At 60.1% G+C, this 27,147-nt stretch overlaps 3 protein-coding genes across 8 annotated transcripts in view; all 3 read right to left on the bottom strand.

Annotated features, from left to right (window-relative positions):
• Positions 1-918: 918 nt before the first annotated feature.
• HSP90AB1 (heat shock protein 90 alpha family class B member 1) lies at positions 919-6,378 on the bottom strand. The gene is made up of 12 exons (XM_035323338.1): positions 6,362-6,378; positions 6,135-6,275; positions 5,786-5,992; positions 5,348-5,507; positions 5,015-5,148; positions 4,271-4,579; positions 3,667-3,832; positions 3,293-3,483; positions 2,853-3,000; positions 2,418-2,686; positions 1,645-1,978; positions 919-1,493 (listed from the first exon to the last, which is right to left on the bottom strand). Exons 2-12 carry the CDS (start codon positions 6,273-6,275, stop codon positions 1,384-1,386), a joined length of 2,169 nt encoding a protein of 722 aa, XP_035179229.1. The 5' UTR covers positions 6,362-6,378; the 3' UTR covers positions 919-1,383.
• Positions 6,379-8,045: 1,667 nt separating this feature from the next.
• Positions 8,046-27,147, bottom strand: part of SLC29A1 (solute carrier family 29 member 1 (Augustine blood group)) — a 25,703-nt gene continuing 6,601 nt past the window's right edge. For 2 of the 6 annotated variants that reach the window (XM_035323346.1, XM_035323349.1), the window contains 12 exons: positions 14,506-14,561; positions 13,801-13,882; positions 13,424-13,596; positions 13,101-13,240; positions 12,772-12,906; positions 12,527-12,624; positions 12,094-12,184; positions 11,890-11,981; positions 11,658-11,766; positions 11,441-11,526; positions 9,195-9,394; positions 8,046-8,944 (listed from right to left, as the gene is read on the bottom strand). In XM_035323346.1, coding sequence (XP_035179237.1) covers positions 8,833-8,944; positions 9,195-9,394; positions 11,441-11,526; positions 11,658-11,766; positions 11,890-11,981; positions 12,094-12,184; positions 12,527-12,624; positions 12,772-12,906; positions 13,101-13,240; positions 13,424-13,596; positions 13,801-13,882; positions 14,506-14,534 — 1,347 coding nt within the window. In that variant the 5' untranslated portion in view covers positions 14,535-14,561 and the 3' untranslated portion in view covers positions 8,046-8,832. Of the gene's footprint in view, positions 8,945-9,194; positions 9,395-11,440; positions 11,527-11,657; positions 11,767-11,889; positions 11,982-12,093; positions 12,185-12,526; positions 12,625-12,771; positions 12,907-13,100; positions 13,241-13,423; positions 13,597-13,800; positions 13,883-14,505; positions 14,563-15,271; positions 15,398-16,030; positions 16,053-20,793; positions 20,815-25,805; positions 25,903-27,147 lie in introns of those variants that run through there. The other 4 variants (XM_035323347.1, XM_035323350.1, XM_035323351.1 and 1 more) reach the window with 4 other exon arrangements.
• The window catches only part of LOC118165343 (spectrin beta chain, non-erythrocytic 1-like), a 16,681-nt gene continuing 11,896 nt past the window's right edge, over positions 22,363-27,147 (bottom strand). The window contains exon 10 of the mRNA XM_035323355.1: positions 22,363-22,376. The gene's annotated coding sequence lies outside the window, so the exon portion shown is untranslated. The remainder of the gene's footprint in view (positions 22,377-27,147) is intronic.

Genomic DNA, 27,147 nt, shown 5'->3' with positions numbered 1-27,147 from the left:
GCACAGGAGCAGCCTGTAAGGATGACAGACCTGGTGCTAAGCACAGCCCAGGCTTCATAGCACTTGGCTCTCCAGGAGTTTTGTCTAAGCTCCCTCCTGTCATCCTTCCCTTTGCCTCCACTTATTTGCTCTGCATTTTCCCCAAATGTTTGGCCCCCCCCCCCCCCCAGTGTGCCGCCACACTAAAAATAGAGCGGATATTTTGGTTTTAAACAGAAGCTTCTCTGTGCCACATTGGGAGTAGGGCCCTTTTCTCGCTTAAAACAGATTGGAGGAACTGTTCAAGATGGAGGCCGGCTAAAACCCACTCCATTTTGTGCCTGCAGCTGCTGGGAAGCAGGCAGTGTGACTCAGTGTCCCTTTCCCTTTCCCCTGCCAAGCCCAGAAGCGGGCATGGCAGAGCGTGACAATCCCACACCTGGGGCCCGACTGCAGTGCAAAGGGCAGGGGAAGCAGAGGGGCAGCCCCAGGCCTCTTGGTCATCCAGGAAGCTGGAAAAAGAGCAGCAAGGTGCCGAGCCCAGAAGCAGCAGGACAGAGGTGGGATGAGGAAAGGTGGAGCTGAGCCCAGAGCAGAAACCATTTGACACCAGAGCCGCACGCAGGCAGCTAAGTAGTCGTGAGCAGTCACTCCCGCCCCAGCTCTGCGCCGCAGGGAGCAGGCAGATGGCTCCTGCCACTGCTCAGCCCACAGAGCTGCTCAGATTAGACCAGCCCGCAGCAGCATGTGCTCATATCCTGGCGCAGCGTGCCCAGCTGACAGGCACAGCTTGGAAACGTTTGTTCCCGGGCTGCGGGGCTCTGGCTGAGCTGCTGCCCAGCTGGGGGTGACCCCTGTGCAGCAGGGCCCGTGTCACCTACCTGCACAACAGGCCCTGCAGGGCTCGGCCACCGACTCCAAACACGAGGGACCCCTCGGTGTAAACCAAGTCCATTTGGTACTTTAATTCCAGTAGAACAAAACATCAGAAAAGTACATGAAAAATAACCAAGCCAACCAGAAGACATCCTATTCCGGGGGTCTGGGGAGGCAGCAGCTCAGAAGGGCTCTCCCCACTCGCCAGGGCAAGGGGAGTGTTTGATGCCCAGTGGTACCGTGGGGTCCCACGGGGTGGGGGAGGAAGCCTGCCCCCACCCACAGCTCCCTTCCCCATCAGTGGCTCCTACACAAGCAGAAAGACACAAGAACAGGCACGCCTAGAGCTGCCTGAATCACTCACTACTGACAAACGGGGAACCGTGTCTCCCTTCCCCCCCCCACCAAATAAATCCAAGACACCACCAAGGAGTCAGTAGCAGCTGGTGGGATCAGACCCCCCCCCTTCTCAACAGAGGTGAGGTGGGGAGGAGGCCTGGCAGGAGACACAGGAGGTTTCCCCCTACTTTAGTCCACCTCTTCCATGCGGGATGCGTCTTCATCTCCCTCCAGAGAGGGGATCTCATCGGCGGGAGCTGCACTGGGCTCCTCCGTGGTCACCTCTTCTTCATCGATACCTGAGGAGAGGAGAAGGAAGGGAGGTGGTCAGCACCTTTACAGGGACTGGGACAGGCAGTTTCACAGAAAACCCCTTAGGAGGAGACCCACAACAGGCTCAAGCCCGGTCCACGGTCTTCTCCAGGCCCGAGGAGCTGCAAGGTCACCTACCCAGCCCCAGCTTGATCATCCTGTAGATGCGGTTGGAGTGAGTCTGAGGATCTTCCAAGGAGAAGCCAGAGGACAGCAGAGCAGTCTCAAAGAGCAGCACCACCAGGTCCTTGACAGCTTTGTCGTTCTTGTCGGCATCGGCCTTCTGACGGAGGGTTTCCACAATCGGGTGGTCGGGGTTGATCTCCAGGTGCTTCTTGGCCATCATGTAGCCCATGGTCGAGTTGTCCCGCAGCGCCTGGGCCTTCATGATGCGCTCCATGTTGGCCGTCCAGCCGTAGGTGCTGGTGACGATGCAGCAGGGCGAGGAGACCAGCCGGTTGGAGATGGTTACCTGGCAAGGCGGCCAAAGGTTAGCAGAGCAAGGTCCCCACGTGCCCCAGACCGGGCCCAGCCACAACAAACAACAACCCATGTCACCGCCCCAGGTTCACCTGGGGACGACCCGAAGCAAGCAGGGATCCTCCGGAGCAGCTCCGGGATTGCCGCACGGAAGTCTGCACAGCTCAGCCAGCACCTTCAGCACCCACTACGCGTTTCCCACACTTACCCTCTCCCATCAATGCACTTTTTGGGTCAGTGCCCCTCGCCTGCAGCCTGGCTGCTTAGAGCAAGACGGTGCAGTGCATGCTGGGACCTCCAGTCTCCTCTAGCGGCTCCTCTGCAGGAGATGAGGGAGATCAGAGGCAGGCATTGAGCTGGGACCCTCGTCTGCAGCACGGAGTGGCCCAGGACACGACACAGCCCTGGGCTGAGCTCCTCGCCCCTCTCACCTTCTCCACCTTCTTGTCCAGGATCTCCTTCATGAGTTTGCAGAGGGTCTCAAACTTGGCCTTGCTCTCCTCCATCTTCTTTTTCTCCTCCTCATCCTCAGGCAGCTCCAGCCCCTCCTTGGTGACCGACACCAGCGTCTTCCCGTCGAACTCCTTGAGCTGCTGCACGCAGTACTCGTCAATGGGCTCCGTCATGTACACCACCTCAAAGCCACGCTTCCGCACGCGCTCCACAAAGGCTGAATTGGCAACCTGCTCCTTGCTCTCCCCTGCAGTTGTGGGTTTACAAGTGAGGTGTCACCAAGATGTAAGAGCTGCTGACGGTGCGATAAGCAGCGCCGCTCTCACAGCCCCCAGCGTAAAAACTGGCAGCAGACGTTTGCTTCCAGTTTGCGCTAGCAGGTGATCTGCCCCACTGCTGTACAGCTAGCTCACCTGTGATGTAGTAGATACTCTTCTGGGTCTCCTTCATGCGCGACACGTATTCCGAAAGGGAAGTCACCTCATCGCCTGACTGGGACGTGTGGTAGCGCAGCAGCTCCGAAAGGCGCTTTCGGTTGGTCGAGTCCTCGTGGATGCCCAGCTGGGGGTGGAAAACATGCATGTGGTCTCTAGGATGGGACTTGCATACGCCTGGGCCACCCCCAGGACACAACCATCACCTAACCCTCCATCTCCTAACCCTATCAGTCCTAGGCTGAGGGCAGCTAAAGGGACCAGCTGCACACAGCAGCTCTCTGGGGCACTTTTGAGACCCCCTCTACCCCAACACCCCACACAGAGAAGACATGGTACTGGAACAACCTTCTTCCTAAGGCAGACAGGTCACAGGGCCCTCCCTCCTTCAGGCACGGTTCTAGTGGCCTAGTTCTCACCTTCAGATTCTTGGAAAAGGCCTCGTAAAATTTCTTGTAATTCTCTTTGTCCTCTGCCAGCTCCGAGAAAAGCTCCAAGCATTTCTTCACGATGTTTTTGCGGATCACCTTGAGGATCTTGCTCTGCTGGAGCATCTCACGGGAGATGTTCAGAGGTAGGTCCTCCGAGTCCACAACACCCCGGATGAAGTCTGAGTAAAGGAAACAGAAGAGTCAGGTTAAGATCTCTCAGATTCACCCCGGAAGTGCTGAGATACTGGCTGCTGTGCCCCCACACCAGCTGGTGCCTCAGCCAGCTGCTCTTTGCTGGGTGCAGTACCACAGGGTGTGGGGGCCCAGCTCAGACCGGGAGGCTGGGGCAAGGGGGCTCTTACTCAGGTACTCAGGGATGAGCTCATCGCAGCTGTCCATGATGAAGACCCGCCTCACGTACAGCTTAATGTTGTTCTTCTTCTTCTTGTTCTCAAAGAGGTCAAAAGGGGCACGGCGCGGGATGAAGAGCAGGGCCCTGAACTCCAGCTGCCCTTCCACGGAGAAGTGCTGTGGGGCCAGGAACAAAAAATGCTGCCTCAGAGCTCCCCTTCAACACCTTCCCACAGGACCCACACAGGGCAGGCTGAACTGCCACTCCTCAGCACTGGGAACAGCAGAGGGGCACAGCAGGGACCACAGCATGCAAACAGCCGGTATTTCCCTCTCCTCAGCCCCGCTGCTGCCCTCAGCATGCTGGGGCTCTGTCATCTACCAGGCCTGGAGAGGGAAGCCATACTTCTCCGAGGCCCACCATCCCCGTCCTGCTTCTAGGGGGGCGCTGCCCACCCCACACCTGCGCAGGACTCAGTTCAGGCTCGGGCACCACTGAGTGGGGCCCAGGAGCCCTCAGCTCCGTACTGAAGCACAACAGAAGTGATGGCTTTGGGTCCATGCTGGAAAGGCCCCCCCGTCTCTGCCAGGAAGCTAGCATGGTCCAGGACCCACCTTGACAGCCAGGTGGTCCTCCCAGTCGTTGGTGAGGCTTTTGTAGAACTCGCCATACTCTTCCTGGGTGATGTCGTCAGGGTTGCGGGTCCAAATAGGCTTGGTCTTGTTCAGCTCCTCCTGGTCAATGTATTTCTCCTTAATTTTCTTGGTCTTTTTCTTCTTGCCTTTGTCTCCCTCCTCATCCTCATCAGAGCCCACATCCTCTATTTTGGGTTTCTCCTCATCCTTGGACTCCTCCTCTTCCTTCTCACCTTTTTCCTCCTCTGCCTCGTCATCACTGATCTCTTTCTCACGCTCCTTCTCCAGCTGTGGAGGAAGGGACAATACAATCAGGACCACGAGCCCAGGTCTGGCACCAAGCAAACACCAGTAGGAATCCTTTTTCCCCATGGGTGTTCTCCTGGGTATAATACAAGGCCCAACCCATGCAACACCTGAAACAGAGCTTATTACCAAAGCAGCACTCAAAGCCCTTCCAGCATCTATGTACCCAAGAACTGCTCAAGAGAACAGCAGGCAATAAACCCTCCTCTCTCTGAGGCTGGCCTGGATGACCTCCAGCTGCACCAATAAAAGTCCAACAGCATGGCTGAGTATTTCACCTCCAATTAACCCCCAGCCTCATATTACCTCTAGCTATAGAAGCTGGAAGCTTTTCTATCCTGGCAGCTTCCTGCTCTCAGCCCCCCTCACTCCTCCCTCCGGCTTTCCCAGCCCCCCCCCAGTTTTTCTCTTACGTACATAAAGCGTGATGGGGTAGCCGATGAACTGGGAGTGCTTCTTCACCACCTCTTTGACTCGCCTCTCCTCCAAGTACTCCGTCTGGTCCTCCTTCAGATACAGGATCACTTTGGTGCCTCGTCCGATGGGCTCACCTGTGGCGTGAGAGGACAAAGATGTGTGCTTCAGGGCGCTGTGTTAACGGGCAGAGCACAACAGGGACTAACTCCTTGAACCGCTGCTTGGTATCCCAAAATTAACAAGAGTGATTAACAGGACAGCCCAGCTCTATGGAGCACCAGGGAAAGGGGTGTATCTAGCAGCAAGGTGCACCTGGCTTTGTGCAACACATACCATGGTCGCTCCGGACAGTGAAGGAGCCCCCAGCTGATGACTCCCAAGCATACTGCTCATCGTCATTGTGCTTGGTAATGACAACGACCTTCTCGGCCACCAGGTAGGCAGAGTAGAAACCCACACCAAACTGCCCAATCATGGAGATGTCTGCACCAGCCTGTGGAGGTGGAGAAACATTAATGGAACAGAGAGGACACAGGAAGTGTGTGCAACTGATTCAGCCAACAAAGAACTGCATCGCTATGCACGCATTAAGGAACAAGTGCCAGCAGGCAGCCAGCCCTACCCTCAGCACCTCCCTGCTACTATAGAGGTGGAGAAACACATTCCAGGAGGCCAGCAGCTCCCACAGCCAGAAGTGCAGCAGGGCTGAGGTTATACAATGCCAGACTGTGCCCAGGCCCTTGGGATCCCGCACAGCCCCGTGTAACCCACCTGCAGGGCTTCCATGAAGGCCTTGGTGCCAGATTTGGCGATGGTGCCCAGGTTGTTGATGAGATCAGCTTTCGTCATCCCGATGCCGGTGTCCACCAGGGTGAGCGTGCGGTCCCGGGGGTTGGGGACTATGTCGATCTTGAGGTCCTTGCCGCTGTCGAGCTTTGAGGGGTCGGTCAGGCTCTCGTAGCGGATTTTATCCAGTGCCTAGGGGATAGGGTGATGGCTCCTGCTGCCTCCCTGCTCGCTACCCACCTCCCCTCACCGCCACAAGCCTCACGAGCCACCTATTTCCCCCCAGAGGGCCCCCAGCCTCCCCCAGCCCCCCGGCAGACAAGGGGCTGCTCACGTCGGAGGCGTTGGAGATGAGCTCCCGCAGGAAGATCTCCTTGTTGGAGTAGAACGTGTTGATGATGAGCGACATGAGCTGGGCGATCTCCGCCTGGAAGGCGAACGTCTCCGCCTCCTCCTCGCCGCGCATCTCGGGCATCTGCGGGGGGACACAGGGCGCTAGGGGGGAACGGGAGGGAAGGGAACGGGGGGGACGGGGCGTGCAGGCCCAGCCCCGCTCCTCACCGTGCCGGCTGCGATCGTTCTCCTCAAAGAGCCTCCCTCGCCCCCCCGCCGCCCTTTTATAGTCTCGGTGCCCCAGCCGGCATCTCCCTCCGCCTTAAAACGGCCACGGATCGCGCTGCTTCCAGCCGCCGCTCAGCGGAACCTTGCCACGGCCTCCCGACCCTTATCTTCTCCTCGTATATCGGCAGCCTCCGCGGTACCTCCTCTCCCCGCTCTCACCTGGCACGGAGCGGCGGTGCTGTCGGTGGGCCCCCCTCAGAGCTCGTTTAACGGCGGCGGGCCGGGGGAGGGGGGCGAGGGACTACTTCCCGCGGGAGGCGGCGGAGGAGCACGGCGGCGGAGAGGAGTGCGGGGCCTCTTCCAGAGGCTTCCAGAGGGGCGGGGGGCGGCCGCTGGGTCCCACACTGCTGAGGGGGCTCGGCCGCCTGCGGGGGCTGCGAGGGGCTGAGCGGACCGGGCACGGTGGGGGGGCGGCCTGTGGGGTCCTGGCCCTGCACGAGGGGAGCCGTATCGCCAGGGGGCGCTCCGGCTGTTCGCAGCCCCTCGCCGCCCCCAGGGCTCGGGTGCGTCCTCGGCAGCATCACAGGGTCGGCCGGGTTGGTGGAGACCTCCAGGCTCACCGAGCCCAACCTCTGACCTAACACTAACAGTCCCCACTAAACCATATCCCTAAGCTCTACATCTAAACGTCTTCTAAAGACCTCCAGGGATGGTGACTCCACCACCTCCCTGGGCAGCCTGTTCCAATGCCTCACAACCCTTTCGGTAAAGAAGCTCTTCCTAACATCCAACCTAAAACTCCCCTGGCGCAACTTTAGCCCATTCCCCCTCGTCCTGTCACCAGGCACGTGGGAGAACAGACCAACCCCCACCTCGCTACAGCCTCCCTTGAGGTACCTGTAGAGAGCGATAAGGTCGCCCCTGAGCCTCCTCTTCTCCAGGCTGAATAAGCCCAGCTCCCTCAGCCGCTCCTCGTAGGACTTGTTCTCCAGGCCCCTCACCAGCTTCGTCGCCCTTCTCTGGACTCGCTCAAGCACCTCCATGTCCTTCTTGTAGCGAGGGGCCCAAAACTGAACACAGTACTCGAGGTGCGGCCTCACCAGAGCCGAGTACAGGGGGACGATCACCTCCCCAGCCCTGCTGGCCACACTGTTTCTTATACAGGCCAGGATGCTGTTGGCCTTCTTGGCCACCTGAGCACACTGCTGGCTCATATTCAGCCGACTATCAACCATCACTCCCAGGTCCTTCTCTGCCTGGCAGCTCTCCAACCACTCATCTCCCAGCCTGTAGCTCTGCTTGGGGTTATTACGCCCCAGGTGCAGGACCCGGCACTTGGCCTTGTTGAACTTCATGCAGTTGACCTCGGCCCATCGGTCCAGCCTATCCAGATCCTCCTGCAGAGCCTTCCTACCCTCGGGCAGATCGACACACGCACCTAACTTGGTGTCATCTGCAAACTTGCTGAGGGTGCACTCGATCCCCTCATCCAGATCATCGATGAAGATGTTAAAGAGGACTGGCCCCAGTACCGAGCCCTGGGGGACTCCACCAGTGACCGGCCTCCAGCTGGATTTAACCACAACTCTTTGGGCCCAGCTGCCCAGCCAGTTTCCAACCCAGCCCAAGCCATGAGCAGCCAGTTTCTCCAGGAGGATGCTGTGAGGAAGCCCCCACAGTGGTGGAGACGGACACAGGTTTTAATCTTTTTATAGAAAATGGGCAATGTACAGGTACATTGAGAGACATGGGAGGGGAGAGGCAGGCAGGGAGCTGGGGGGAGCTACCCCCTATCCTGTCTGCAGGTGGGACCTCCTGTTACACGGGTGGGAGGTGGAAAGAAAGTAACGGTGGGATCTGTGGGGGAGAACAAAGGCAAGGAGAGAAGGGAGGAAGCAAAGCATGGAGACTGAGTCATGGGGGTGGCCCTCGGTCACACCACACGGGTGTCTGTGTCCCTTGGGCTACTGGGGGTGGTTGGGGCTCTCGCTGCCCCAGTTCTCTCTGGTAGGAGATGATGGTGGCATGGGATGCTTCCAGGCACGCTGGAAGGAGAGGGGAGCAAGCCACTAGGGGCCTTAGGGATGGAGGCAAGAGGGGAAATAACACTGGATGCTAGGCTTCGACTCCGCCTGTCAGAGATAAGGAGGTTTAGAATGGCTTTCGGCCTTGAGCTGGGGAAGTTGCACGGCACGGGAGGTGGCTGGACCTCGGCGAGGTCCCAGGAGTCTTACACACGGCATGGGGAAGGCAAAGGCACGTAGGCCTGAAGGCATCACACGGCCAAGCGTGGCAGGAGCCAGGCCAACCCTGGAGGAGTGGAACCGTCCCTGGGTGTAACATCTGCCATGGCAGTGTGAGTTGGCAGGGGCAGGCGTGAGGTGTTATCTCCCCACAGCACTGAGGTGTCCAGGGCCTCGGAGGAGGATGCGGAGCCATCTCGGTGTCCCTGCACCCTTTGGGTGCCTCTGCTAGACGAGAATTTGGAACAGGAAGGAGATGGACGCTCCTAGGGCCAAGCCCAGCGCCAGGAAGAACGCCATGACTGCTCCAGCTGTCTCCGCTTCGTGGGCAAGCACTTTCCTAGGGGAGAAACAGGAGTTGGACCCCTTTCCAGGACACGCCCCGTGCCCTGGCATCAGCTCTGCTGAGAGGCGAGAGGAGGTCACCGAGGAGGCAGAGGCTGTGTTCCTTCACAGCAGGAGGCCGGCAAGAACAAATCCCGCCTCGCTCCAAGCGCCTGCCTCCAAACCCTGGGCTTGTAGGAGAGGCAGAGTGCACGGGGCACCCGCAGCTATAACCAGCTCCTCCCCCGTCCCCAGCTCGTACTCACTTGGGCCCGAAGCACATGCAGAGGCTGGCCAGGTAGCCGTTGGAGATGGAGAAGAAGATCATGAAGATGATGTACCAGGCGTCATGGGAGAAAATGACAGGCAGGTAGTCCCGGGGCTGCACATTGCACAGCATGAAAAGGGGGATGAAGACGACGCGGAGGGCCACCATCACTGGCAGGAGGCAGCTGTCCTTTCCAGGCTGGGGGAGAAACACAGGGCACTGAGCAGCTCAGAGGTGGCTGCTCCCCGTCCCCTGGCACAGCAGCAAGGGCTACAGAGGCTGTCCCTGCTGCGCTGCGGCTGCGGAGGAGCCACGCAGAGGGCAAAGCTGCCGAATTTTCCTGCTGCAACAAAGCGCAGCATCACCAGCTGGTACAAGGGACGGAGCAAGGCAGCTCTTGAGCCCCTCTGCGCAAGGCTCCCGGACCCACAGCTCCTGCCTGTGGTCCTTAGCACGCAGCACCCAGCTCTGAGGGCTGCCCCAGCAGCATTGACAGCTATTTCAGGCTGGCAGTGCTTTCCCCTCTCTTTGTCCCCAGCCCTGGTGGTATCTGGTAGCGTGTCGCTCACAAGCAGGCTCTCGCTGCCACAGGCACCAGCTGCAGCAGGGAGCAGAGGGGATAAGGAGCAGACAAGTGCCGCAGACCCACAGCAGCACGAGGCTCTGGGGACCTCCAGCTATGGGAATGTAGCTTGAGGGGAGAGAGTGACTGCAGATGGTGCGTTCTGGTTCCCGAAAGAAGGAAGAGGCCAAAGCAGCTGTGACCGCTGCGGATTCATCAGCAGGGCTGTGACTGGGGAGCACTACTTCCCCCACAGGGACGGAGTTCACCTCGGTGGGACATGCTGTGTCAGCTGCTGCTCTGCCGTGACAGGGTGGTCAGCGTGCAGAGGAGAGATGGACACACCACCAGTCCTACCGGGTCTGGCTACTGTCTGGAAAGTCCCGTCCCAGCTAACTTGGAGACCGGCAGCACGAGAGCCAAAACACCGAGCTGGGCTTGTGAGTAACTGCTAAGCCCTTTCTGGAACAAGGGGCAGTGAGGAGAGCCTCGTGCACGCACACGCAACCTCCTCCTGCTGCAAACCGCTGCACAGGACAAGGCCGGCTGAGGTAAATCCCCTCTGGCACCCCGGAGCCTGCAAACTGGGCTTTGACCAGCTCTCCAGCCTCCTACGCCCTCCCCCAGCCAAGCGGGGTGAGATCCAGCAATATGGCAAAGGGATTGCGCTGGGACCATTTCGGACAGTGCTGGAAAGGCACGGACCGAGTTACGGTCTCCTCAGATCCTGAGAGAGGTCCTGGAGGAGCAAAGCTGGACAGGACTTCACGGTCCGGGGTCGGAGGAGACCCTGGAGGTGGCAGCCCTCCGGGGCCGGGGCAGCTGAGGGACGCTTCCTGAGCACGTGGCGGAGGCTATGCCAACCGTTGTGCCTGCGGGCAAACCAGCAAGAGCAGCTGCCTGTTTTGTTTGCAGAACAGCGAGGAGGGCCCCATCCAGGGAAACGAGGCCCAAAACCACAGGCAGTCAGACTTTCCACACAGCGCTGTTTTGGAAACGTCTCCTGCTGGGTCATCCCACCGCCACAGACAAGGCGGCTGGTGGCCAAGGCAGCCAGCAGCGGTGGCCGGGGAGAAGAGGCTCCGGGCTGCAGAGAAGCCCAGCACAGCCAGGGCCGGACGGACCCCGCGTTGCGTGCCGCTGTGAGGAGCTTCTCCAAACAAACAGCCCAAACAATGCAGGGGAAACGGCGCTTGGGGGGTGGGTGAAGGGGCAGGAAGAGACACAGACAGGACAGCCCCCCTCCTCGCCCACTGCTCTGAGCCACGCATGGGGAGATGAGAGCAAGGGGGCTCGGGGCTTGGGGGGACGTGCACGGCTCCGCTCTGCTCCCAGGACCGGGCTCTTTAAAGCAGCTGCAGGGGCCAGAGGTTTTATTTTGGGCTGCCCTGCCTTTCACCCTCTTCCACTGCCGCCATCCTGCCTGGCTGTTTGCATAGCTGGAGTGAAGGGTTGTTTACAAAGAGGCTGGAATGGAGGAGACAGCTTCATCCAAGCCACGCTGAAAGAGGGGGTGGGAGGAGGACAGGACAACGCTGTGGCTTTTGGTTCTAACCCATAAATCTCTGCTTAGGACTTAAAGCCAGGGCAGGAGGCAGCTCTGTGCCACCCTCCTCCTCCAGGCCATGGCCAGCAACCCCTGTGGCCACGGGGTGATGGAGAGCGCCCGGGCATTTGCTTACCCATGTGAAGAGGGCAGTGAGGCTCCGTCCTGCCCAGTCAAAGACGTTAAACATCAGGAAGCAGGAGACAGGGATGAAGTAGAGACCTGCAGGAGGAGGAGCAGATCAATGGGGCCCAGGGTGCCCTGGGCCCTCCTTCACAAGCCCCACTTTCCTTCCTCCCATTTGGCTTGTTGCCAGTTGCCTCCTCGCCCACCCCACGCCTGGCCACACTTACCCCATTTGTTTCCCTCTCCGAGGCTAGTGTGCACCTTGGCTGTGATGGAAGGAAAGACCCCGATGGTGACGGTGAAGACTAAGCAGACAGACACAGCCATGACCCAGAGCTGGGGAGATGAAAGAAAGAGGCTGGTAGCAAACACAGGGCAAGAGAGCAGTGCAGGGCTGGTCTCTTTTCCCATGCCCCGTGTCCATCTCCTGACACAAGGGGCTGCTGGCAGCTCACAGACCTTCTTAAAAATGGCGATGACCGAGGACTTCTCGTCAGGGTTGTGGACAGGGATGATCTTTGAGTTATTCTGCTCCATCCCATTGAGCTCATCTGTAGGGAGAGACAAAAATAGGGCATAGCAGACCCCGCAAAGCACAGACCTAATTCAGTCCTGTCTTATCTTTCCTCTCAGCTCTTCTTCTTCCCCCTCTCAGCCCCTCACCTTTCTTAATCAGGTCTCTCTTGGTCTCCAGCTCTGCGTTGTACACGTGGTACTCCGTCTTGTCCTTCATGGAGTAGTACCGGAAGAAATCCTGTAGAGACACAGCCAGAGAGCTCACTCGGGCACGAAGAAAGAAGGCTGCCAGGGAACTGGCACCTGGCGCTGTGTGATCACAGCAGATCGTGCAAGATGGGCAAAGCTTTTATTCCTCTTGTGTCTGATGCTTCCCCGCTCACCCAAGGGCTCGTTTCCACACAGGGATACCATGAGTACCTGAGGCGGGAAGTACCACAGGGAGCTCCCTCGGGACGCTGGAGGTCCTGCCCTGACCCAGGAGGCGGAGGCTGGCAGGAGCCAAGGCTGGGGCGCTATCGGGCCAAGGTTCTAGTCCCGTGTCCCCACACTCCTCCCCACCACGAGGACAAAGCCTTACCGTGCGAGGCAGAAGGATGTAGGAGAAGATTGCCAGCAGGATCGCCACGCACGCCGTGGTGAAGTAGCCAATGAAGCTCTCTGGCTGCTGAGCGCCAACTGGCAGCGCAGGAAGGGAAGGGACAGGGAGAAAAGGAAGAGGATGAAGAGGGGGAGAGGAGTGAGACCGTGCTACCACCTCCCACCCCAACAGGGTCTGGTGTGACCCCAGCAGCCCCTGTGACCCGCAGGGTAGGGATTACTCACTGGCGATACTGAAGATCATCGCCAAAGCAGCAAAGATGCCTGCCAGGCCCTGCCCGCTCATGATGGGAGCTGTGTAGTTGGCAGGCAGGAGCCCCGCCAGTCCAAAGAGGCTGCTCTGGAGGATGGCGCCAAAGGCTGCGAGGGGAAAGACGAGCAGAAATGAGAAACCAAAGGCAAGGATACTCTGCACCTCTGTGGGGAGCCAGTGCTCCGGCCCCACGGGGCCAGGGAGGGTCCCCATCCTTCCCCTTCCCCTGGGGTTCATGCTCTCCTCCCACAGAGGTCAGTCCCAGCCATGCCCCCTTCGTTCCCCCTGGTGCCTCACTCACAGTTGATGAAGACGATGCTGATCATGGTGAAGACGAAGAAGGGAAGAGGCTCCATGGCGACCTTCACCATGATTGCGGTCAGTAAGAACACCAGCCCGATGGCCACCAGGCTGCCCAAGATGCGGATCTGCTGGGGAATCCTGCAAGAGAGGGTCTCGGTGAGGAAAGCCCAGCCCCTGGAGGCCTGGGAAGCTCTCCCACAGGAGTCCCAGCCAAAGCACAGCACGGGAGGCCGGCGTTTTGCCTTTGGGCCGAGCAGTTTGGCTCAGTGTTGAGCCAAGCCTTGTGGTGGCTGGCAGGGGCAAGGATGGGGCCAGGCTCACCGCTGGTGGATGAAGGAGTTGAGGCAGGTGAAGACGAGGAGGGGCACCATGGCGCAGAGAGTCATGAAGTTGTCAAACATGGACTGCAGGTAGGAGTGGGACAAGGCAGCCCCACCGGTCTGGTTCCCGAGGTGGCTCATGTTCTCTGTGTCTGCCAGGCGGCTGATGAAATACTGTGAGGGAAGGAGCCGGGAGGAGATGGAAGTGCTGTGAGGCCTCCCCAGGCCATCTTTGTCCCCCACCCCCACCCCACACCCAGCCCAGGGCTCATCCTGTCACCTCAGCGCCACGCATCCCACCCAGGTCACCCACACTTCTGCCTCCCTCCTGGTCCCCACAGGTGGCACGGGACGATCAGTGCTACGCCAAGCCCTCACCTCCCTGGCGGTCATGAAGAAATTCCATGGCAGCAGCGTTCCCAGGCCAAGGATGAAGAAGATCAGCCAGACAGCCTTGTACCTGCAAAGGGGACAGAGCGGTGTGGAGCAGCACGCAGGGCAGGGGACAGGCGTCCCTTCTGGCTGTCCCCAAGCCCACTGTGGGAGGCACTAGGAGGAGGAGTATGAAATTCACAACCCGGTGTTGTCTGTGGGACCAGTGCTCTCGATAAGCAGAGGAGATTCACGGCGAAGGAGAGCACAAGGCATTGTTTCCCTCTCTGGCCTGGGCTCCCCTGAGCAGAAGTGGCCATGGGAGGGTTTCCAGGAGGAGGATGCGCAGTGACCCTTACCAGAGCAGGGAGGGAGGCACGCTAGCCAGGAACAGCAGGGCCGTGCCCCAGCACCGGGGAATGTTTACAGCCCATTTTCTGTGGAAAAACTGATGGAGCCTCTCAGGGAGTGCACTCCATGGGCAGGGACGGATCCTGCTGCTCCCAGCCTCTCCCACAACCACTGCTGGCTGTCAGCAGTGCAGTATTCCCGAGGGGCTCAGCCTACACGGGCCCTTTGGCATCCTACAGCTCTGTAGCCCCGTAAACACGCAGGACCAGGGGTCCCCCCTGGATGTGGGCCCCCCTTGCCCCCCCAGATCTCCTGGTATCCTGCGTGTGCCCCCGTGCCCACGCCGCAGCACGGCATTACCTATCCTGTGGCCCGTCTCTTGCTGTCATCTTACGCAGCGAGGGTCAGCGCGGGGCCCGGCAGGTCTCGTGGTGGCTCTCCGGCTGGGAAGCAAACAGAGGATTTTATGGGGCCATGAGGCCAGGCAGGGGCCTGGCAGCGCTGGTTTTAACCCCGGGGGCTGTGCCTGAGCGCTCCGCAGGACTGCCTGGAGCCAGCAAACGGCAGGAGCGCAGCCCAGCAGCGTGGGAGAGCTGTGGCTCGCAGCTCGTAGCAGAGGTGCTGTGACTGCGGGCTTTGTGCTGCTGCTCAGGGCACACAGCCTGTCCTCCCACAGGGAAACCTGCCCTCCCGAGATGCCCACGCTGCTCCACCCCGGCTGCCTGCCACTCCACTGCGGGCTCTTAAGGGATTTGTGAGCCTGCAGCTCTGCCCCCAATCCCCAGGCTGCGAGCAAAGCATATGCGCAGTGGGTTGCGGCCGCTCCCCACGCCCTCCCCACATCCTTCCAGTGCTTGGGGTACAGAGGGACAAAGGACACGTTTTGTCCGGTGGCCTCTCGGACCAGAGCCACACAAACCTTTTTCCGACTGCCTCTTCCCCAGGGCTCTCGCAGCCCTTTCCTGGGCAAGCCAAGGGCATCTGCCCTCCCCTCCCCAGCACGAGTACGGCCCCTGCTGCCACCCTGCATCACTTCCCCCCGCAGGTTGGAAACCGGACCCCATCCCCTGTCCCCTGTCCCCCTTCCCTCTCCCTCGGGCAGAGAGGGGTCACCCGCAGGCCTGCCTTGTCCTTTTCCACTCGGGGCGGTGCATGGGGTACGCGGCCACTTCTCCCAGGGCGCTTCATCCGCAGCGGGGCTCCCGGAGCTCAGCCCGCCGCGGCCCCCCGGCCATGCCCCCCGCCGGCCGCCCGCCTCGCCTCCCTCCTCTCCTGCGCGGCCGCGGGCTGCAGCATCCCTGCCTGCCTGCAGCACCCTGCCCGCCTGCCAGGTAGGGCGGCCGAGGGGGCTGGCGGGATGCAGCATGCCGGGATCTGTAGTCCGCGCGAGGTCAGCCTGCCTTAAAGGCAACGGAGCGCCTCTGGGCACGGCTTGCGCCCTTCGCCTCGGAGAGAAAGGTGGCGAGGGAGAAGTGCGGTACCTCCGTGCCACAAGGGACCCAGAGCCTCACCAGCAGCCTGCAGGCTCCTCTGCCTTCCCACGCAGGATATGACAGCTCCCTCCTTGCCCTTGTGAGCTGCCCCAGGGCTTCCAGAGGAAACACAGGAAAATCCCCTCCCAAAAATCCCCCTGTGGCAGCCTGCCAGTGTCCCTGCAGGCAGGAGACACCCCGAGCCCTGGCACTGGATTAGCAGGGGGGTTGCCTGCAACCGTCACTGCTACCCCCCACATGCAGAAACACTGCCGAGGCCGCTGGTTGTCCCCAAAAAACATGCAGGAGAGCCCCAGCTCACCCTGCAGGTCCCCAGCAAGCCCTCACAAGCCACCCCTTACCTAGACAAACCCCCGGCTCCGCTGGGGAAGGGACCGATGGCACACGCATACCTGGGGAGGACAGAGCCTGGCAGGCCCCAGTTGCTGATCCTACCCCCGGGTCCGGAGTATTTGAAGGCGGCACGTGCCCCCCCTGCTGCCGGGGGTGAGCGTCAGCCCCGGCTCAGGTCACGGGGACGGGGCCATGTGGGTCTGGTGGCACCCGCAGAGGAGGTGTCGGGTACCAGGGCTGGCAGACGGCCCGGGTCCCGCTGCCCAGGAGAAGGCAGCAGGCAAAGGGCATCGTGCACGAGGTGGCGCGGGGCTGCCAGCAGCAGGGAGCATGCAGGGGGGACAGGAGCGGGGTTTTGGGGGTGCTTCCCTGACGCTGCCTTCCCCAACACCTCCTGCTTCCGTCCGCAAAGCGCCAGCATCCCTGCGTCAGGAGCCTGACCTCAGCGGGCGATGCCCAGCTGTCCGGCCGCAGCCTCCTGCCTGCTTTGTTTGTTTTCTGTCTCACTTTGCTAAGTGCCTTCTAATTTTTTTCCACAAAGAGCCAGTTCGCTGCCAAGGGGCACTCGGGTCAGTGCTCATTACGGCAGGAAATGCATCCAGCTGCCAACTCTTACAAACAACCCTACAGTAAACAGAAGAGGTCAAACCAACACAAGCAACAGGTGGCAACCATGCACCGACCCGGTGAGAGCAACCCCACAACAGATGGAGAGCAACCCGACAATAACAGACCAGGGATGGAGCCCAGTGCCTCTCCAACCTCTGCCACCTCCTGAGGACCTCACCGCGGCCACCAGCTGTGACGGAGGGCACGGGACAAGGCAGGTGATGCGGGGCCTCGGAGTGAGGACATCCATCTTGTTCCTGGCCATCCCATCTCCTTTGAAGTGCCGTGAGCGGAAGGAGCAGGATGAGGAGCAGGACGTAGGATGAGGAGCAGAGCAGGACGGGCTTAGCAAGCAGGAAGTTATCCCCTTTGACCACATGCAAACAAGAGAGAGCACAATTCTAATTGCCCATTTGCTTGGCACAAAGGCTTAGGCACACGCTAGGCGACAGCTATTGTGTTGGGCCCAGCCTGGCAGCCCAGGGCAGGGATGTGACATAAACGCCCAAGCTCTGCAGAAAAACTGGCACTGCAGGACCGCCACGCCTGCAGGCGGCAGTTTGTCACCTACTTTGGCGGCTTCCTCACCCCTCCCTTCCCACACACCGCCTTTCCTTCAGCTCCTGGCACCTTCACCAACAGCGAGCAAAGAGCGCGTCCGACTCTACGGAGCAACTTCAGGGTGATGGATGGGGATGCTCTGAGCCTCGCCCCGAAACACCAGCCCTTTAAAGAAAAGCCCTGTGTGCCACCCTTGCTGTCCCTAGCCAAGGGGCTGCTGGCAGGCGCTCCGGCGAGCACCCTGGCATCCTCCTGCCGCGCCGGATCGCTTTGCAGGGATAAGGTCAGCACTTCCTGCCAGCGCAGCCAAGACGGGGCAGGGCCAGCTGCCTCCCCAGGCATCGCCCCGTTCCCCGCTTCTGTCCCTGCGACAGCAGGAAGGCTGACCTGGGGCTGCCGGGGTTTACCTGCGGGCATGGAGGTCCCATGAAACCAAGTCACATGAAACCCCGCTGGCTCAGCTGGAGGATGGGAAACGCGTCAAGATCTCATCTCCAGCCAGGCCACCAGGCGCCCCTACCTTGCTCCGGCCGTGCCGCGGCGCTGGGAAGCAGGCTGCGAGGCCGGTCCCTCCGTTTGGAGTCATTTATGTCCCACGTGCCTCCGCCTTCAGCCGCAAGCAAACATGGTGCGTTTTGCAAGAGGCATGAGTGTTAGTGGCTGCGCACCTCGCTGCGGCACCGGGATGAACGTGAGCCCTCGCAAAAGCAGGGCAGGTGCCCTGGGTCAGCACGGAGCCCGGCCAGCTCCAACTCCGGTGTCTGAGAGGGTCAGCGCCAGGAATGCAGGAATGCATGAGAATGGCACAAGCATGCATCCTTGACTGCTCTCTCAGCCTCCATACTACACTTCCCCTCAGCCGGATAGCCTTGTTATGTGTTTTGTAACACACAGAGGTTTCGCTTTGTGAAATTTTCCACTTCCCCTGCAAATCAGAAGCCCTTTGAGTGAGGGCAGCATTCCTTCCCACAGCAAGGAACTCCTCCGCCGCACGGCACCTCCAAGGGCGGCTCTGCCTAGGCTCCCTCACTCTCGGATTCAAAGCCTGGACACACTTTAGACCCCTTCTCGTGCCAGCCATGACTTTCCAGGCGTGGATCCTAGCCACCCCAGATCATGTTTTCCAAACAGAAAAATTCTAGCTCACTTAGTCATACAGAAACAGCTCTGCCTTTGATCCTCCTTGTTGCTTTTCTCCAAATCTTTTTCCTCGTTCTCCCAAACCCTTTCTGAGATGAGGGGGCCACATTACAAGTGGGTGAGCCATGGATTTGAACAATGGCATGAGGCTCTCCTGCTTTGTTGCTCCTTTGTCACTTGCAAAGAGTGACAAAGGCTCTTTCTTAATGATTTGATGCACTCAGTGACTCTGGCTGCACACTGAGCTATCTGAAATAGCCCCAGGTCTTGCTGTGAGTGGCCAGCTCAGTGTGTAATCCTCTTTGCAGATGTGGGACTATTATTTCCCCTTGTGCATCACTTGATATTTATCTAAACTGAATTTCATCTGCCTGCTGCCTGGTGTTGCAATGCTCTTCTGTACTCTTTGTAGCCGGCATTTGTCCTCATGTACCTGGGTAATTCGATAGCATCAGGCAAACTCTGTCAGCTCAGTGCTCGTTCCCTTTTCCAGGTCACTCATGACAGTGTTGAAACAGCACGGAGCTCAACGCAACTATCTCCTTGCACTGCAGAAACTGACCTGTAGAAACGGACTCCTACACCCTGCTTCCTGTTTTTGAACCAATTACCCAGCCATGCAAGGACCTTCCCTGTTGCCCAGCCAGCTTCCTTAAAAACTGAGCTAAAAGACCTCGTTGAATGCGTTTTGGAAAGCCGTGCGGCCACCATGAGCCCAGGCTCCCTCCGAAGCACTCGCCCAGCTCGGGGGCCTGGGGTGCCCGCGTAGGAACCCCAGCACCTGGCAGCTCCCCACCACGTGCTCACGGGCTCGGTTGGCTGCTACGGTCTCGGCAGGCAGGCGGGCGGTACACACAGCAGCTTTACCAGCCGGCTTTTCCCCGAAGTTCCCTCCAGCCCTTCTCAGAAATCAGCGTCACGTCTTCCCCCCTCCCTGTCTCTGAGGGCTGGGGCAGTAGTGAATGAGGGAGCACACGTCGCACACACGAGCGGGCTGTTTCATCCTCCCTTTCCTGTTGGTGAACGTTTCCAACGTTCGCTTTGTCTGTTTTATGAGCCTTCCTCCAGGCTTCTCGGACGCTGGCTGAGCCCCCTGACAGAAGGATGCAGCGTGGAAGCAACTGCTCAGGCTCTCCTGGAGAGCAGAGGCAAAAGCTTCATTTGGCTTTTCTTCTGTGGCCTCTCCTCTGATCCCCTCCAACAGCCTGTGGCTGGCTTTCTGCTCCCTGTGTGCTTTACGAGCCGTTTCCACCAGCAAGCTGGTAACACTTCCTACTGTACTTGTTCTCCTTTCTGAGCCCTGCCTCTATATGCAAACCAGCTCACTGCAGCCCCCGCTCCCTCATCGCTGCTCTGCCCTTGCCCCTGGAGGAAGGAGCTCGGTGAAGCATTTTGGCGTCCCCATTGCCTTGCTGCCCTTCGCATCGCAAGGCGCTGGCAGGCAGAAAATACTCCTGAAAGGCACCCTGTTCAGGCAGCCTCACCCTGCACAGGTTTCTGCACAGTGTGTGGCAATTACACCTCCTCAACACTTCCCGGAGCATTTCTGGCCTGCATCCTGCTTCACCTTGCTCCCTTTATCCATCCACTGAGAAAAGGAAGGGTGGACACTGAGCCCCGCTCCCTCAGGCTTGCAGCACTCACACAGGATTCCTGCAGCCGCCCCTCAGGCTCAGCACCAAGCAGGAGACACCGGGGATGTCCCCGCTGCCCGCAGCCGCCCCGGCCCTTATCTCAGCTGCCGGGTGGTGCGGGGAGGCGAAGGGGGAGCGTCCAGCCCTGCGGCGTGTTTTGAACTGCGCACACTTCCCTTATCTGGAAGGTTCAAGGAGCCCTGAGAGCCTCCCCGGGGGCCCCCGGCAGGTGAAGCCACCCGGGTGTGTAAATTAATCTGGAAAGGCTCTTCTCACGCCCTCCGTTTATGTCCTTAATTTGACAAGCAAGCCACGCGCTGTCCTGCACCTGGCAATTATGCCCCTTTTACGTGCCCGGCGTCAGGTTGCTCGCTGTGCCTTAAGGAGCAGCTCCGGGCTGCACGGCGCTGACACCACGCGTGGTCATTGCTGCCCACAAATTCCTCCCCCTGGCCACAGCTCCCCAACGCACAGGGCATGGGCTGCCCCTGAAGGCTTCCCATGATGGAGAGTGGCACTGATGGGGCACGGCCAGCCCTAAAACTGCCCCTGCTGGCACTCTTCCCCATCGCTGAGCTCCCCCACCCCAAGGCCATGGGTCCCCACCTCTCCACCTTGGATGCTGAGCGGGTTTCTAGTCCTTCCTAAGAGCTGGCAAAATACAGAGAGCAAGAGAAGCCAAGCAGCGGGAGGGAAGCCCCACAGATGCAGTGAGTGCCCCAATGCCGGGTCCGCAGCCAGAGAAACCCCTCCAGGCACCCACACAGCAGAGACGGGTGCTGCTGCTCAGCATCCCAGCAAACGCTGCACCCCAAGGCCAGTGGCCTTTCCCCTCATTGCCCAGGAGAACATTTTTAAGATCATGGCAAGAAGCTTACCAGAAGGGCAGGGTGGTCCCAGCCCCTGCGTCCTGGCCACTTCGGGCCACGCAGGGCAGCCGGTGCTCTGGGGACAGCACCGCCTCGGTGGTACAGCCCCGCAAGTATCTGAGCTGTCGTTGGCTCCAAGGACGGCGGTTTGGGGGTGGGAGAGGAGATACGGTGCCCGGAGAGGGCAGCAGTTAGGGGGGGACGTCACTGCTGCGCAGGGAGAAGGAGCTCCCCAGATAGAGCCAGCATCAGAGAGACAGAGATAAGCTGCCCTTGGGAGCTGTCTGCGGAGACAGGGATTGGCAGGGGCTCTTGCAGCGAGCTGGCTGCTCAGGTGCCTCCACCTCGGGCACCAGCCTCCCCTCCACAGAACCTAAAGGAAACCATCTCCAGGTCCACCCTCCCGCAGGTCCCAAGGGCCATGGGGGGATGCTAGGGGAAAGGGGTCGTCCCGGGGGCCACAGCAGGAAGAGGCACAATGGGAGGAAGCCAGGTTTCCGCTCCTGAATCAAGAAAACCCTACAGGGAGAAGGGGCAGGACACCATTAATGCAAAAATCAGCTGGGAGCCCGGGCCACCACATACCGGGACGGCCATGAGGGAAGAGCAGGGCAAGCCCAGCCGTGCCACCACACAAGGCCCAGGCTGTCCTGCACCCCCATGGCAGGCAGGGCCCCACACAACCACGGGGACATCTGGGGGGCAGAGCCCAGGTGAGAGCCCAGGGGCATGGCCGGGCACACCTCTTCTGTGCAGCAGCTGCCCCGTGGCTCACGCTCAGCCTGCTCCCGAGGAAGCCCTGTCCGTGCAGACGGCATCGCTCAGCTCCACCTTGGGGAGCCACAGGGCACCTCGGAGGGACAGGGCTCAGGGGACAGCATGGGGGACACGAGCAGGACCTCAGGAGGCCACCCGCCCATGGGTGGCACTGTGACGGAGCAGCTTCCTCCCTCACCACAGGACAGAAATACACGGGCTATTTTGGGTGCCCACAGGCCGGCTGGGGAACACAGGCCCTGTCTGACCGCTACTTTCGGCATGAAACAGGCACGGCCCTGCTGCGAAACGGGATGCCGGGCAGGAAAGCAGGTTCTGGCAGCTGCCGCATCCCACACGGTGCCGCTGCCAGCTGCCAAGGATGGCGGCCGTGCCCCACACATCCTGAACCCGCCTCAGCTGCTGGCTGCGGCCATTTTGTGATGGATGGGGACACGGCGGCTCTGCCACGGGGACAGGGCATTCTGCCACAGCCGTCCCCACAAAAACAAGGGTGTATGTGCAGCCAGAGAGAGTCACTGTCTCAAGACGCATCCTTTGGAGGGAATAAGTCAGAGGATAAACCTCCCACCCTCACACAGGCCTGACTCACGGCAAACAGCCCGGCTGCGGGACAAGCGGCCCACCGGCTGAACAAGGCTGAAGCGATGGCTTCACGACGTCCCAAAGGAAGGGAGGGACAGCAGGTGGCAGACAACTCGCGCCTGTTTATAGGTAGCCAGGCACTTTGTGGCGCTGGGGTTCGCTTCTCTTATTCACTCCAGTGGTGTGGATGACGGAGGGTAATGGTTAGAGCCGCTGCGCGAGGCGCAGCCCTATCTATTTTTAGGGTTTTGCGATAAGATCTGTCTTCCTTCCCCACATCACCCAGGCACCCCATTCCTGCTGCCCCAGGTAGCAGCCCTGTCCGGGCTCCTGATCAGCTTCTGATGTGGCTCCTGATGTGGCTCGGCCACACCGCCTCGCGCCACCACGAGGAGCAGGTGTGAAGACATGAAGGAGAAGCTGCAGGGGAGGGCGGATTGCTCCTTAATCGCTCGGCTGAATTGCAATTTGAGCACTGCCAGCACGGCCTGCCGCTCATGGTTAATGGAGAATGCCTCCGTTCTCACAAGGATGGCGCAAGGATCGAGACAACGCAACATCTTCAACCGCAACACAACACCTGCAGATCCCAACGGCCTGGAAAGGCACAGCCACACCGTGCCAGCCTCCCCATCGGCCCTGAGCTCCTGGGGTATCCACAAGTAAACTTCAAGGCAAGCTGCACGCCCCAAAGCCCTGCACGCCCCTCTGCTCCCGCTGCTCCGACCCAGCCATGTCCCCCACGTGCCTCCCTCTGCAGCTCCCCGGGCTGCTCGCTCAGCAAATTGCCAGCTGTCAACAGAGACGCTGGAAATATCACAGCAAGGTGCTTTCCCATCTGACAAGTCCTAGAGGAAATGAACTAAAATAAATCCCCCCGGCACTGCTGGGAAGAACGCAAGGCTGAGGTGATCAGCCTGATTTCCCGCTGTCTGCCTCTCCGTCACCCAGCAGGAAGACACGAAGTCTCTGCTCCCTGTCTGCCTCAAAAGCTGCTCTCCTGAAGGCAAAGCCCAGCTGCACGCGCCCACAGCTTGGCTAAAAGGCTGACAAACAGCCTCAAGCTCTGTATGCAGAGCACCAGGCTCACCGATTTGTGCCACTGCTGGCCGCAGGACCCATTGCTTTGAGCCTCTGCTTCCTCAGGGAGTGGCAAAACCAGGGAAAAGCCTGCTCCCAGCCAGAGCAGGACCAAAACATCACCAAGAGTGACGTCCTGCACACCGCCTGCGTCCCACATCACAAGTGCAGGGCCAGCACTACTCTCACACAGCAGCTCCACTCCTCCCACAGGAGCAGGGACCCTTTTTGCCTTCACACTGCTTTACCAAACCCCAAGGGCTGCATGCCCGTTGAAACCCTGGCTCCTGCCCAAGTGCAAAAGCCTGCAGCTTTGTGCCTGAGCTCACCGGCACATGAGTAAAAGGCATGGGGACACTGATTAGCACGGGGATGACCACGAGAGCTTGCGGTTCTTCGCTACCCTGCATGGGCTAGTGCTAGGCTGACAGGGGAAGAGCTCGGTGCTGGGGGAGAGGTGAGGAATATGCATGGAGTTTGCACTTTGGGGTCAGTACTGAGCTGGTAACAAAGGCAAGCAAACAGTGCTCTGCTAAAAAAACAGTGCTCTGATAAAAGCAGGTTTTGCAGTTTCCTTAACAACTCCCAAGGACTCCTGGTGAAAGCAGCGGAGGTGCTCGCTGGCTTCCAGGCTCAGCACCTTGCCAGCTAGCAGGCTGGATCAAGCAGGCTGGATCCAGCCCTGCCTCTGCCCAGGGAGCTGAGAGGATCAGGACAAAGCAAGGAGGGCGCCGTGCCGGGCCAAGGTGTGCCTCGTCCTCCGCACCCCGGCTTCCTCCCTGGCCACAACAAGGAGGGAGACCGGTCATCACAGGTCAAGAACAAAGCCCATGGCTCAACTTCAAAGAGAACAGGACTCATTAAGGACATCTCACCCCGTGATAATGAGCACAGGGATGCTGTGAGCACACGGATGGTGAAACAAACTAAGCACCTTGGGCAGGGACAAGTGCAGCACGGAGGTACCCTACTGCCCTGTGTGCCAGGGCCACGATTGCTGGGCCAGGCTGAGGTGGACATCTTCATCCTCTGCTCTCCTCCTCCTCACTCCAGGTACCTGGCACAGCTCCTACCTCTCATCTGTGCTGGCCCAGAGGGCAGCCACTCTGCAAATCACCTTCTGGCGATTCACCTATGCCACAGCCCCTGGAGCCACATGACAGGTCCTCTGCTCCACAAACACAGTCTCAGGGAGCTGAGAGCAAGCCTACCTGTCCTTTCTGGAAGCAAAAGGCAATGATGGGACCAGGAGAGCTCAGGAGGGTGTGAGCGTGGTGTCCATGCTCTCAGATCTGAGACCAACCCAAGAGAAAAGCATCCCCTCACAGCTGTGCCCCGAGCAAGCTCTGCAGGGGCTGGGGAGCGGAAACGATGCCGCCAGGCCGGGACGAGGTGCAAGAGGAGAGTGGGATTTCCCACGTCAGCATCCACAGAAGTCTCCTCAATTGTGTGGGCTCGCAACAGGCAACCGTGGGGCAGCCGAGCTCCTTCCTGCTCTGGAGCTGCAAGGAAGCGCATCCAGCTGTGGCCGACAGCTATACAAATTCCTCCTGCTGCCTGCAGCCCTGGGGAATCCGCTGGGCTGAAGGATACAGGCTCGCTTGTCCGCGATCCCACAGCCCCAGGGCTTGGCCACCGCCGCCTTCCCACGAGCCGACAGCCTGTCTCCGAGGCAGATGTTGTATAAGCCTGGCCAGCCTCTGTGCTTAGCAGCGACGAGAGGCTCGGGTTTAGCTATAGGGATGGGAAGGACGGCACGAAAGGGCTCCACGCCGAGCTCCCCATGCTCTTGCCTGCGCCAGGCTCTGCTAACGCAGCCGATCTGCCCAGGAACAGAAGAACACTTGTTGAAACCTGCTGCCGCATCCCACAGCCAGGCGGGAGCGTTTCCTCCTGCGGGAGCTGCCACCACCACGGCCTGGGGCTCCTGGCGGAGGACCACCAGCCGAGGGGACCTGTTGGCACGTGGGGCCCAGTGGCACGTGGGGTGCAGCCTGCATGCCTTCCTGCAGCTCTGTGCAACGGGTGGATGACTGCATCACTCACGGGCCCACGCATCACCCCCGGGGAAATCCAGCACCCACTCGTGTCCGGGAACCGGGTTCGTGGCCCCAAAACCACGCACCGGTTCGCTCTCCCCTTCGCTCCTAAAATCAGTTAGGGGAAGGGGCTCGGAGCTGCCGTGGGAGGCCGGGCGGGTGGAAAACACCGAGAGCACAGCAGCACCCGGGGGGCAGAGGCACAGCATCCCCACGGGGGGCAGCTCCGCGCCCCACGCGTGGCCCCGGCAGCGCTTGGGGGAATGTCAGAACGCATCCCCCCGACAGGGAGCCCTCTGCCGCGCTCCCCCCGCGATCCCCGCCCCCCCAGCCGCTTGCAAGCCGTCCCCCCCCTTTTTTCTCCTCGCCACAAGTCGCTTTTTGGCGCCTCTTTCGTCGCCTCCGGCACCGAGAGGGCCAGGCTGTGCGCTGCCTCCATGCGCCACGCGGTCCCCACGCCCCGGGGGGGTCCCCTCCTCCCCACGGCCACCGCGGCACCCACGGCCACGGCGATCCCCGAGCCCCCCACGCCGCACCCACCTGCGGCGCCCCCAGCTCCGGGCCGGGCTCCGCCGCCGCTCGGCAGCTCCACGCCGCTCTGTTCCCTGCCGAGACCTCCGCACCGTCCCGGGCCCGCCTCCCGCTCCGCCCCCCGGCGGGGCATGGGGGGCGGGAAGCCGTGCTCCGCAGCCCTGTCCCCATCCCCGGGGGTCGCAGCGACGCGGGGTCCCCCCCCGGCTCCCCGGGATGCGGGGCGCGCCGTGCGCCCGGTGGCCAAAGCGCGAGCAGCGGGGAGCTCCGGGCCCTTTCCCCGCTGGCACCGGCTCCGGGAGGTGGTTATTATTATTATTATTTTATTTTTTTTTACGCATTAATCGATCGGTATAGATAGCTGGCATTCAAAGGCTACTTGTTTTTTTGCTTAAGTGCCAAGGTACGCCAACGCTTGAAGGTACTTTGTCCCGTGGTGAAGGGGTGTACATGCAAACCCCAGCTCGTATCTGGGCTCCTGGGTGGCTGTAGATATCTTTTTTGTTTGGCCACTGGTTCAAACACACCACCCTCCTTGCTGGAACTCTTCACCTATAAGTCACAGCCCTGGGAGGTGGCCGCAGCTTGTAAGCTTACCCCTTATTTGACTGCCAAAGTGTTTTCTGCACTGATAAACTTCCTTGGAAAACTCTGTAAACAGCCATCAGTTGGGCTTAGACATTAAAACTGGAAGTTAACCCCCCCAGGTGCCTGTGCAGTTCCCCATCCTCACTAACTCTCGCAAGATGCTCTACAACAATCCTCTCATTTCAAATACTGCAAACTTCTATGTGTAAGCAAAAAGTCCACAAAGCCGGAAAAAAAGGCAGCGGTGACACAGGAGAGACAGCCACCGGCGCTTTCTGAAGCACAGCAGCGTGTCACCCCGGTGAAGTGGCCTCTCCGCCGCCTTGCCCGGCAGCACCAGTGCTGCAGGAGCTCTGCTGGTGCCGGTGGGACCCATTTATCGCAGTCCTGTGCTCCCGGGGTCTGCCCGCGGGCTGCCCTGAGCACACGGAGCGAGCAGCAGAAAGCGTTGTTGGACAGCAAGGCAGGAGGCTGTTGGACTAAGTGTAAGATTCATATCAGGTCAAATGAAATTTAAAAGCTCCCGTCTCCAATTAAGCTCCTGGCGTGTCTCGCAGGCAGTGATGGATCCAAGCCCAGGGGCCTGCCTTTCCCCATCCTGCTTTCCCTAAACATCTCCGGACCGGAAGGTCTTGCTCTGGGTGAAGTGCAGCACAAAGTGCTTATCTCTTCTCCCTTCCCTCCCCCACTAAGGGAAAAACACCAACCAAGATCACCTCAAAATACACAGGGAAGGGAAAAATAGAAAACCGAGTGGAAAGCT

Source organism: Oxyura jamaicensis, chromosome 3, assembly GCF_011077185.1.
Source record: "Oxyura jamaicensis isolate SHBP4307 breed ruddy duck chromosome 3, BPBGC_Ojam_1.0, whole genome shotgun sequence".
Lineage (NCBI taxonomy): Eukaryota > Metazoa > Chordata > Aves > Anseriformes > Anatidae > Oxyura > Oxyura jamaicensis.
Note: the sequence above shows the minus strand (reverse complement) of the source record. Positions and strands in the feature narration are given on the sequence as shown.

What these genes read in the sequence shown, in the direction of transcription:
- HSP90AB1 (XM_035323338.1), bottom strand. Translation starts at nt 6,275, where the DNA reads ATGCCCGAGATGCGCGGCGAGGAGGAGGCGGAGACGTTCGCCTTCCAG. An exon ending in GCTACCCCATCACGCTTTAT is followed by an intron (nt 4,580 to 5,014) that starts GTACGTAAGAGA and finishes CTTCCTCCACAG; the next exon opens with CTGGAGAAGGAGCGTGAGAA. An exon ending in GATGATCAAGCTGGGGCTGG is followed by an intron (nt 1,494 to 1,644) that starts GTAGGTGACCTT and finishes TCCTCTCCTCAG; the next exon opens with GTATCGATGAAGAAGAGGTG.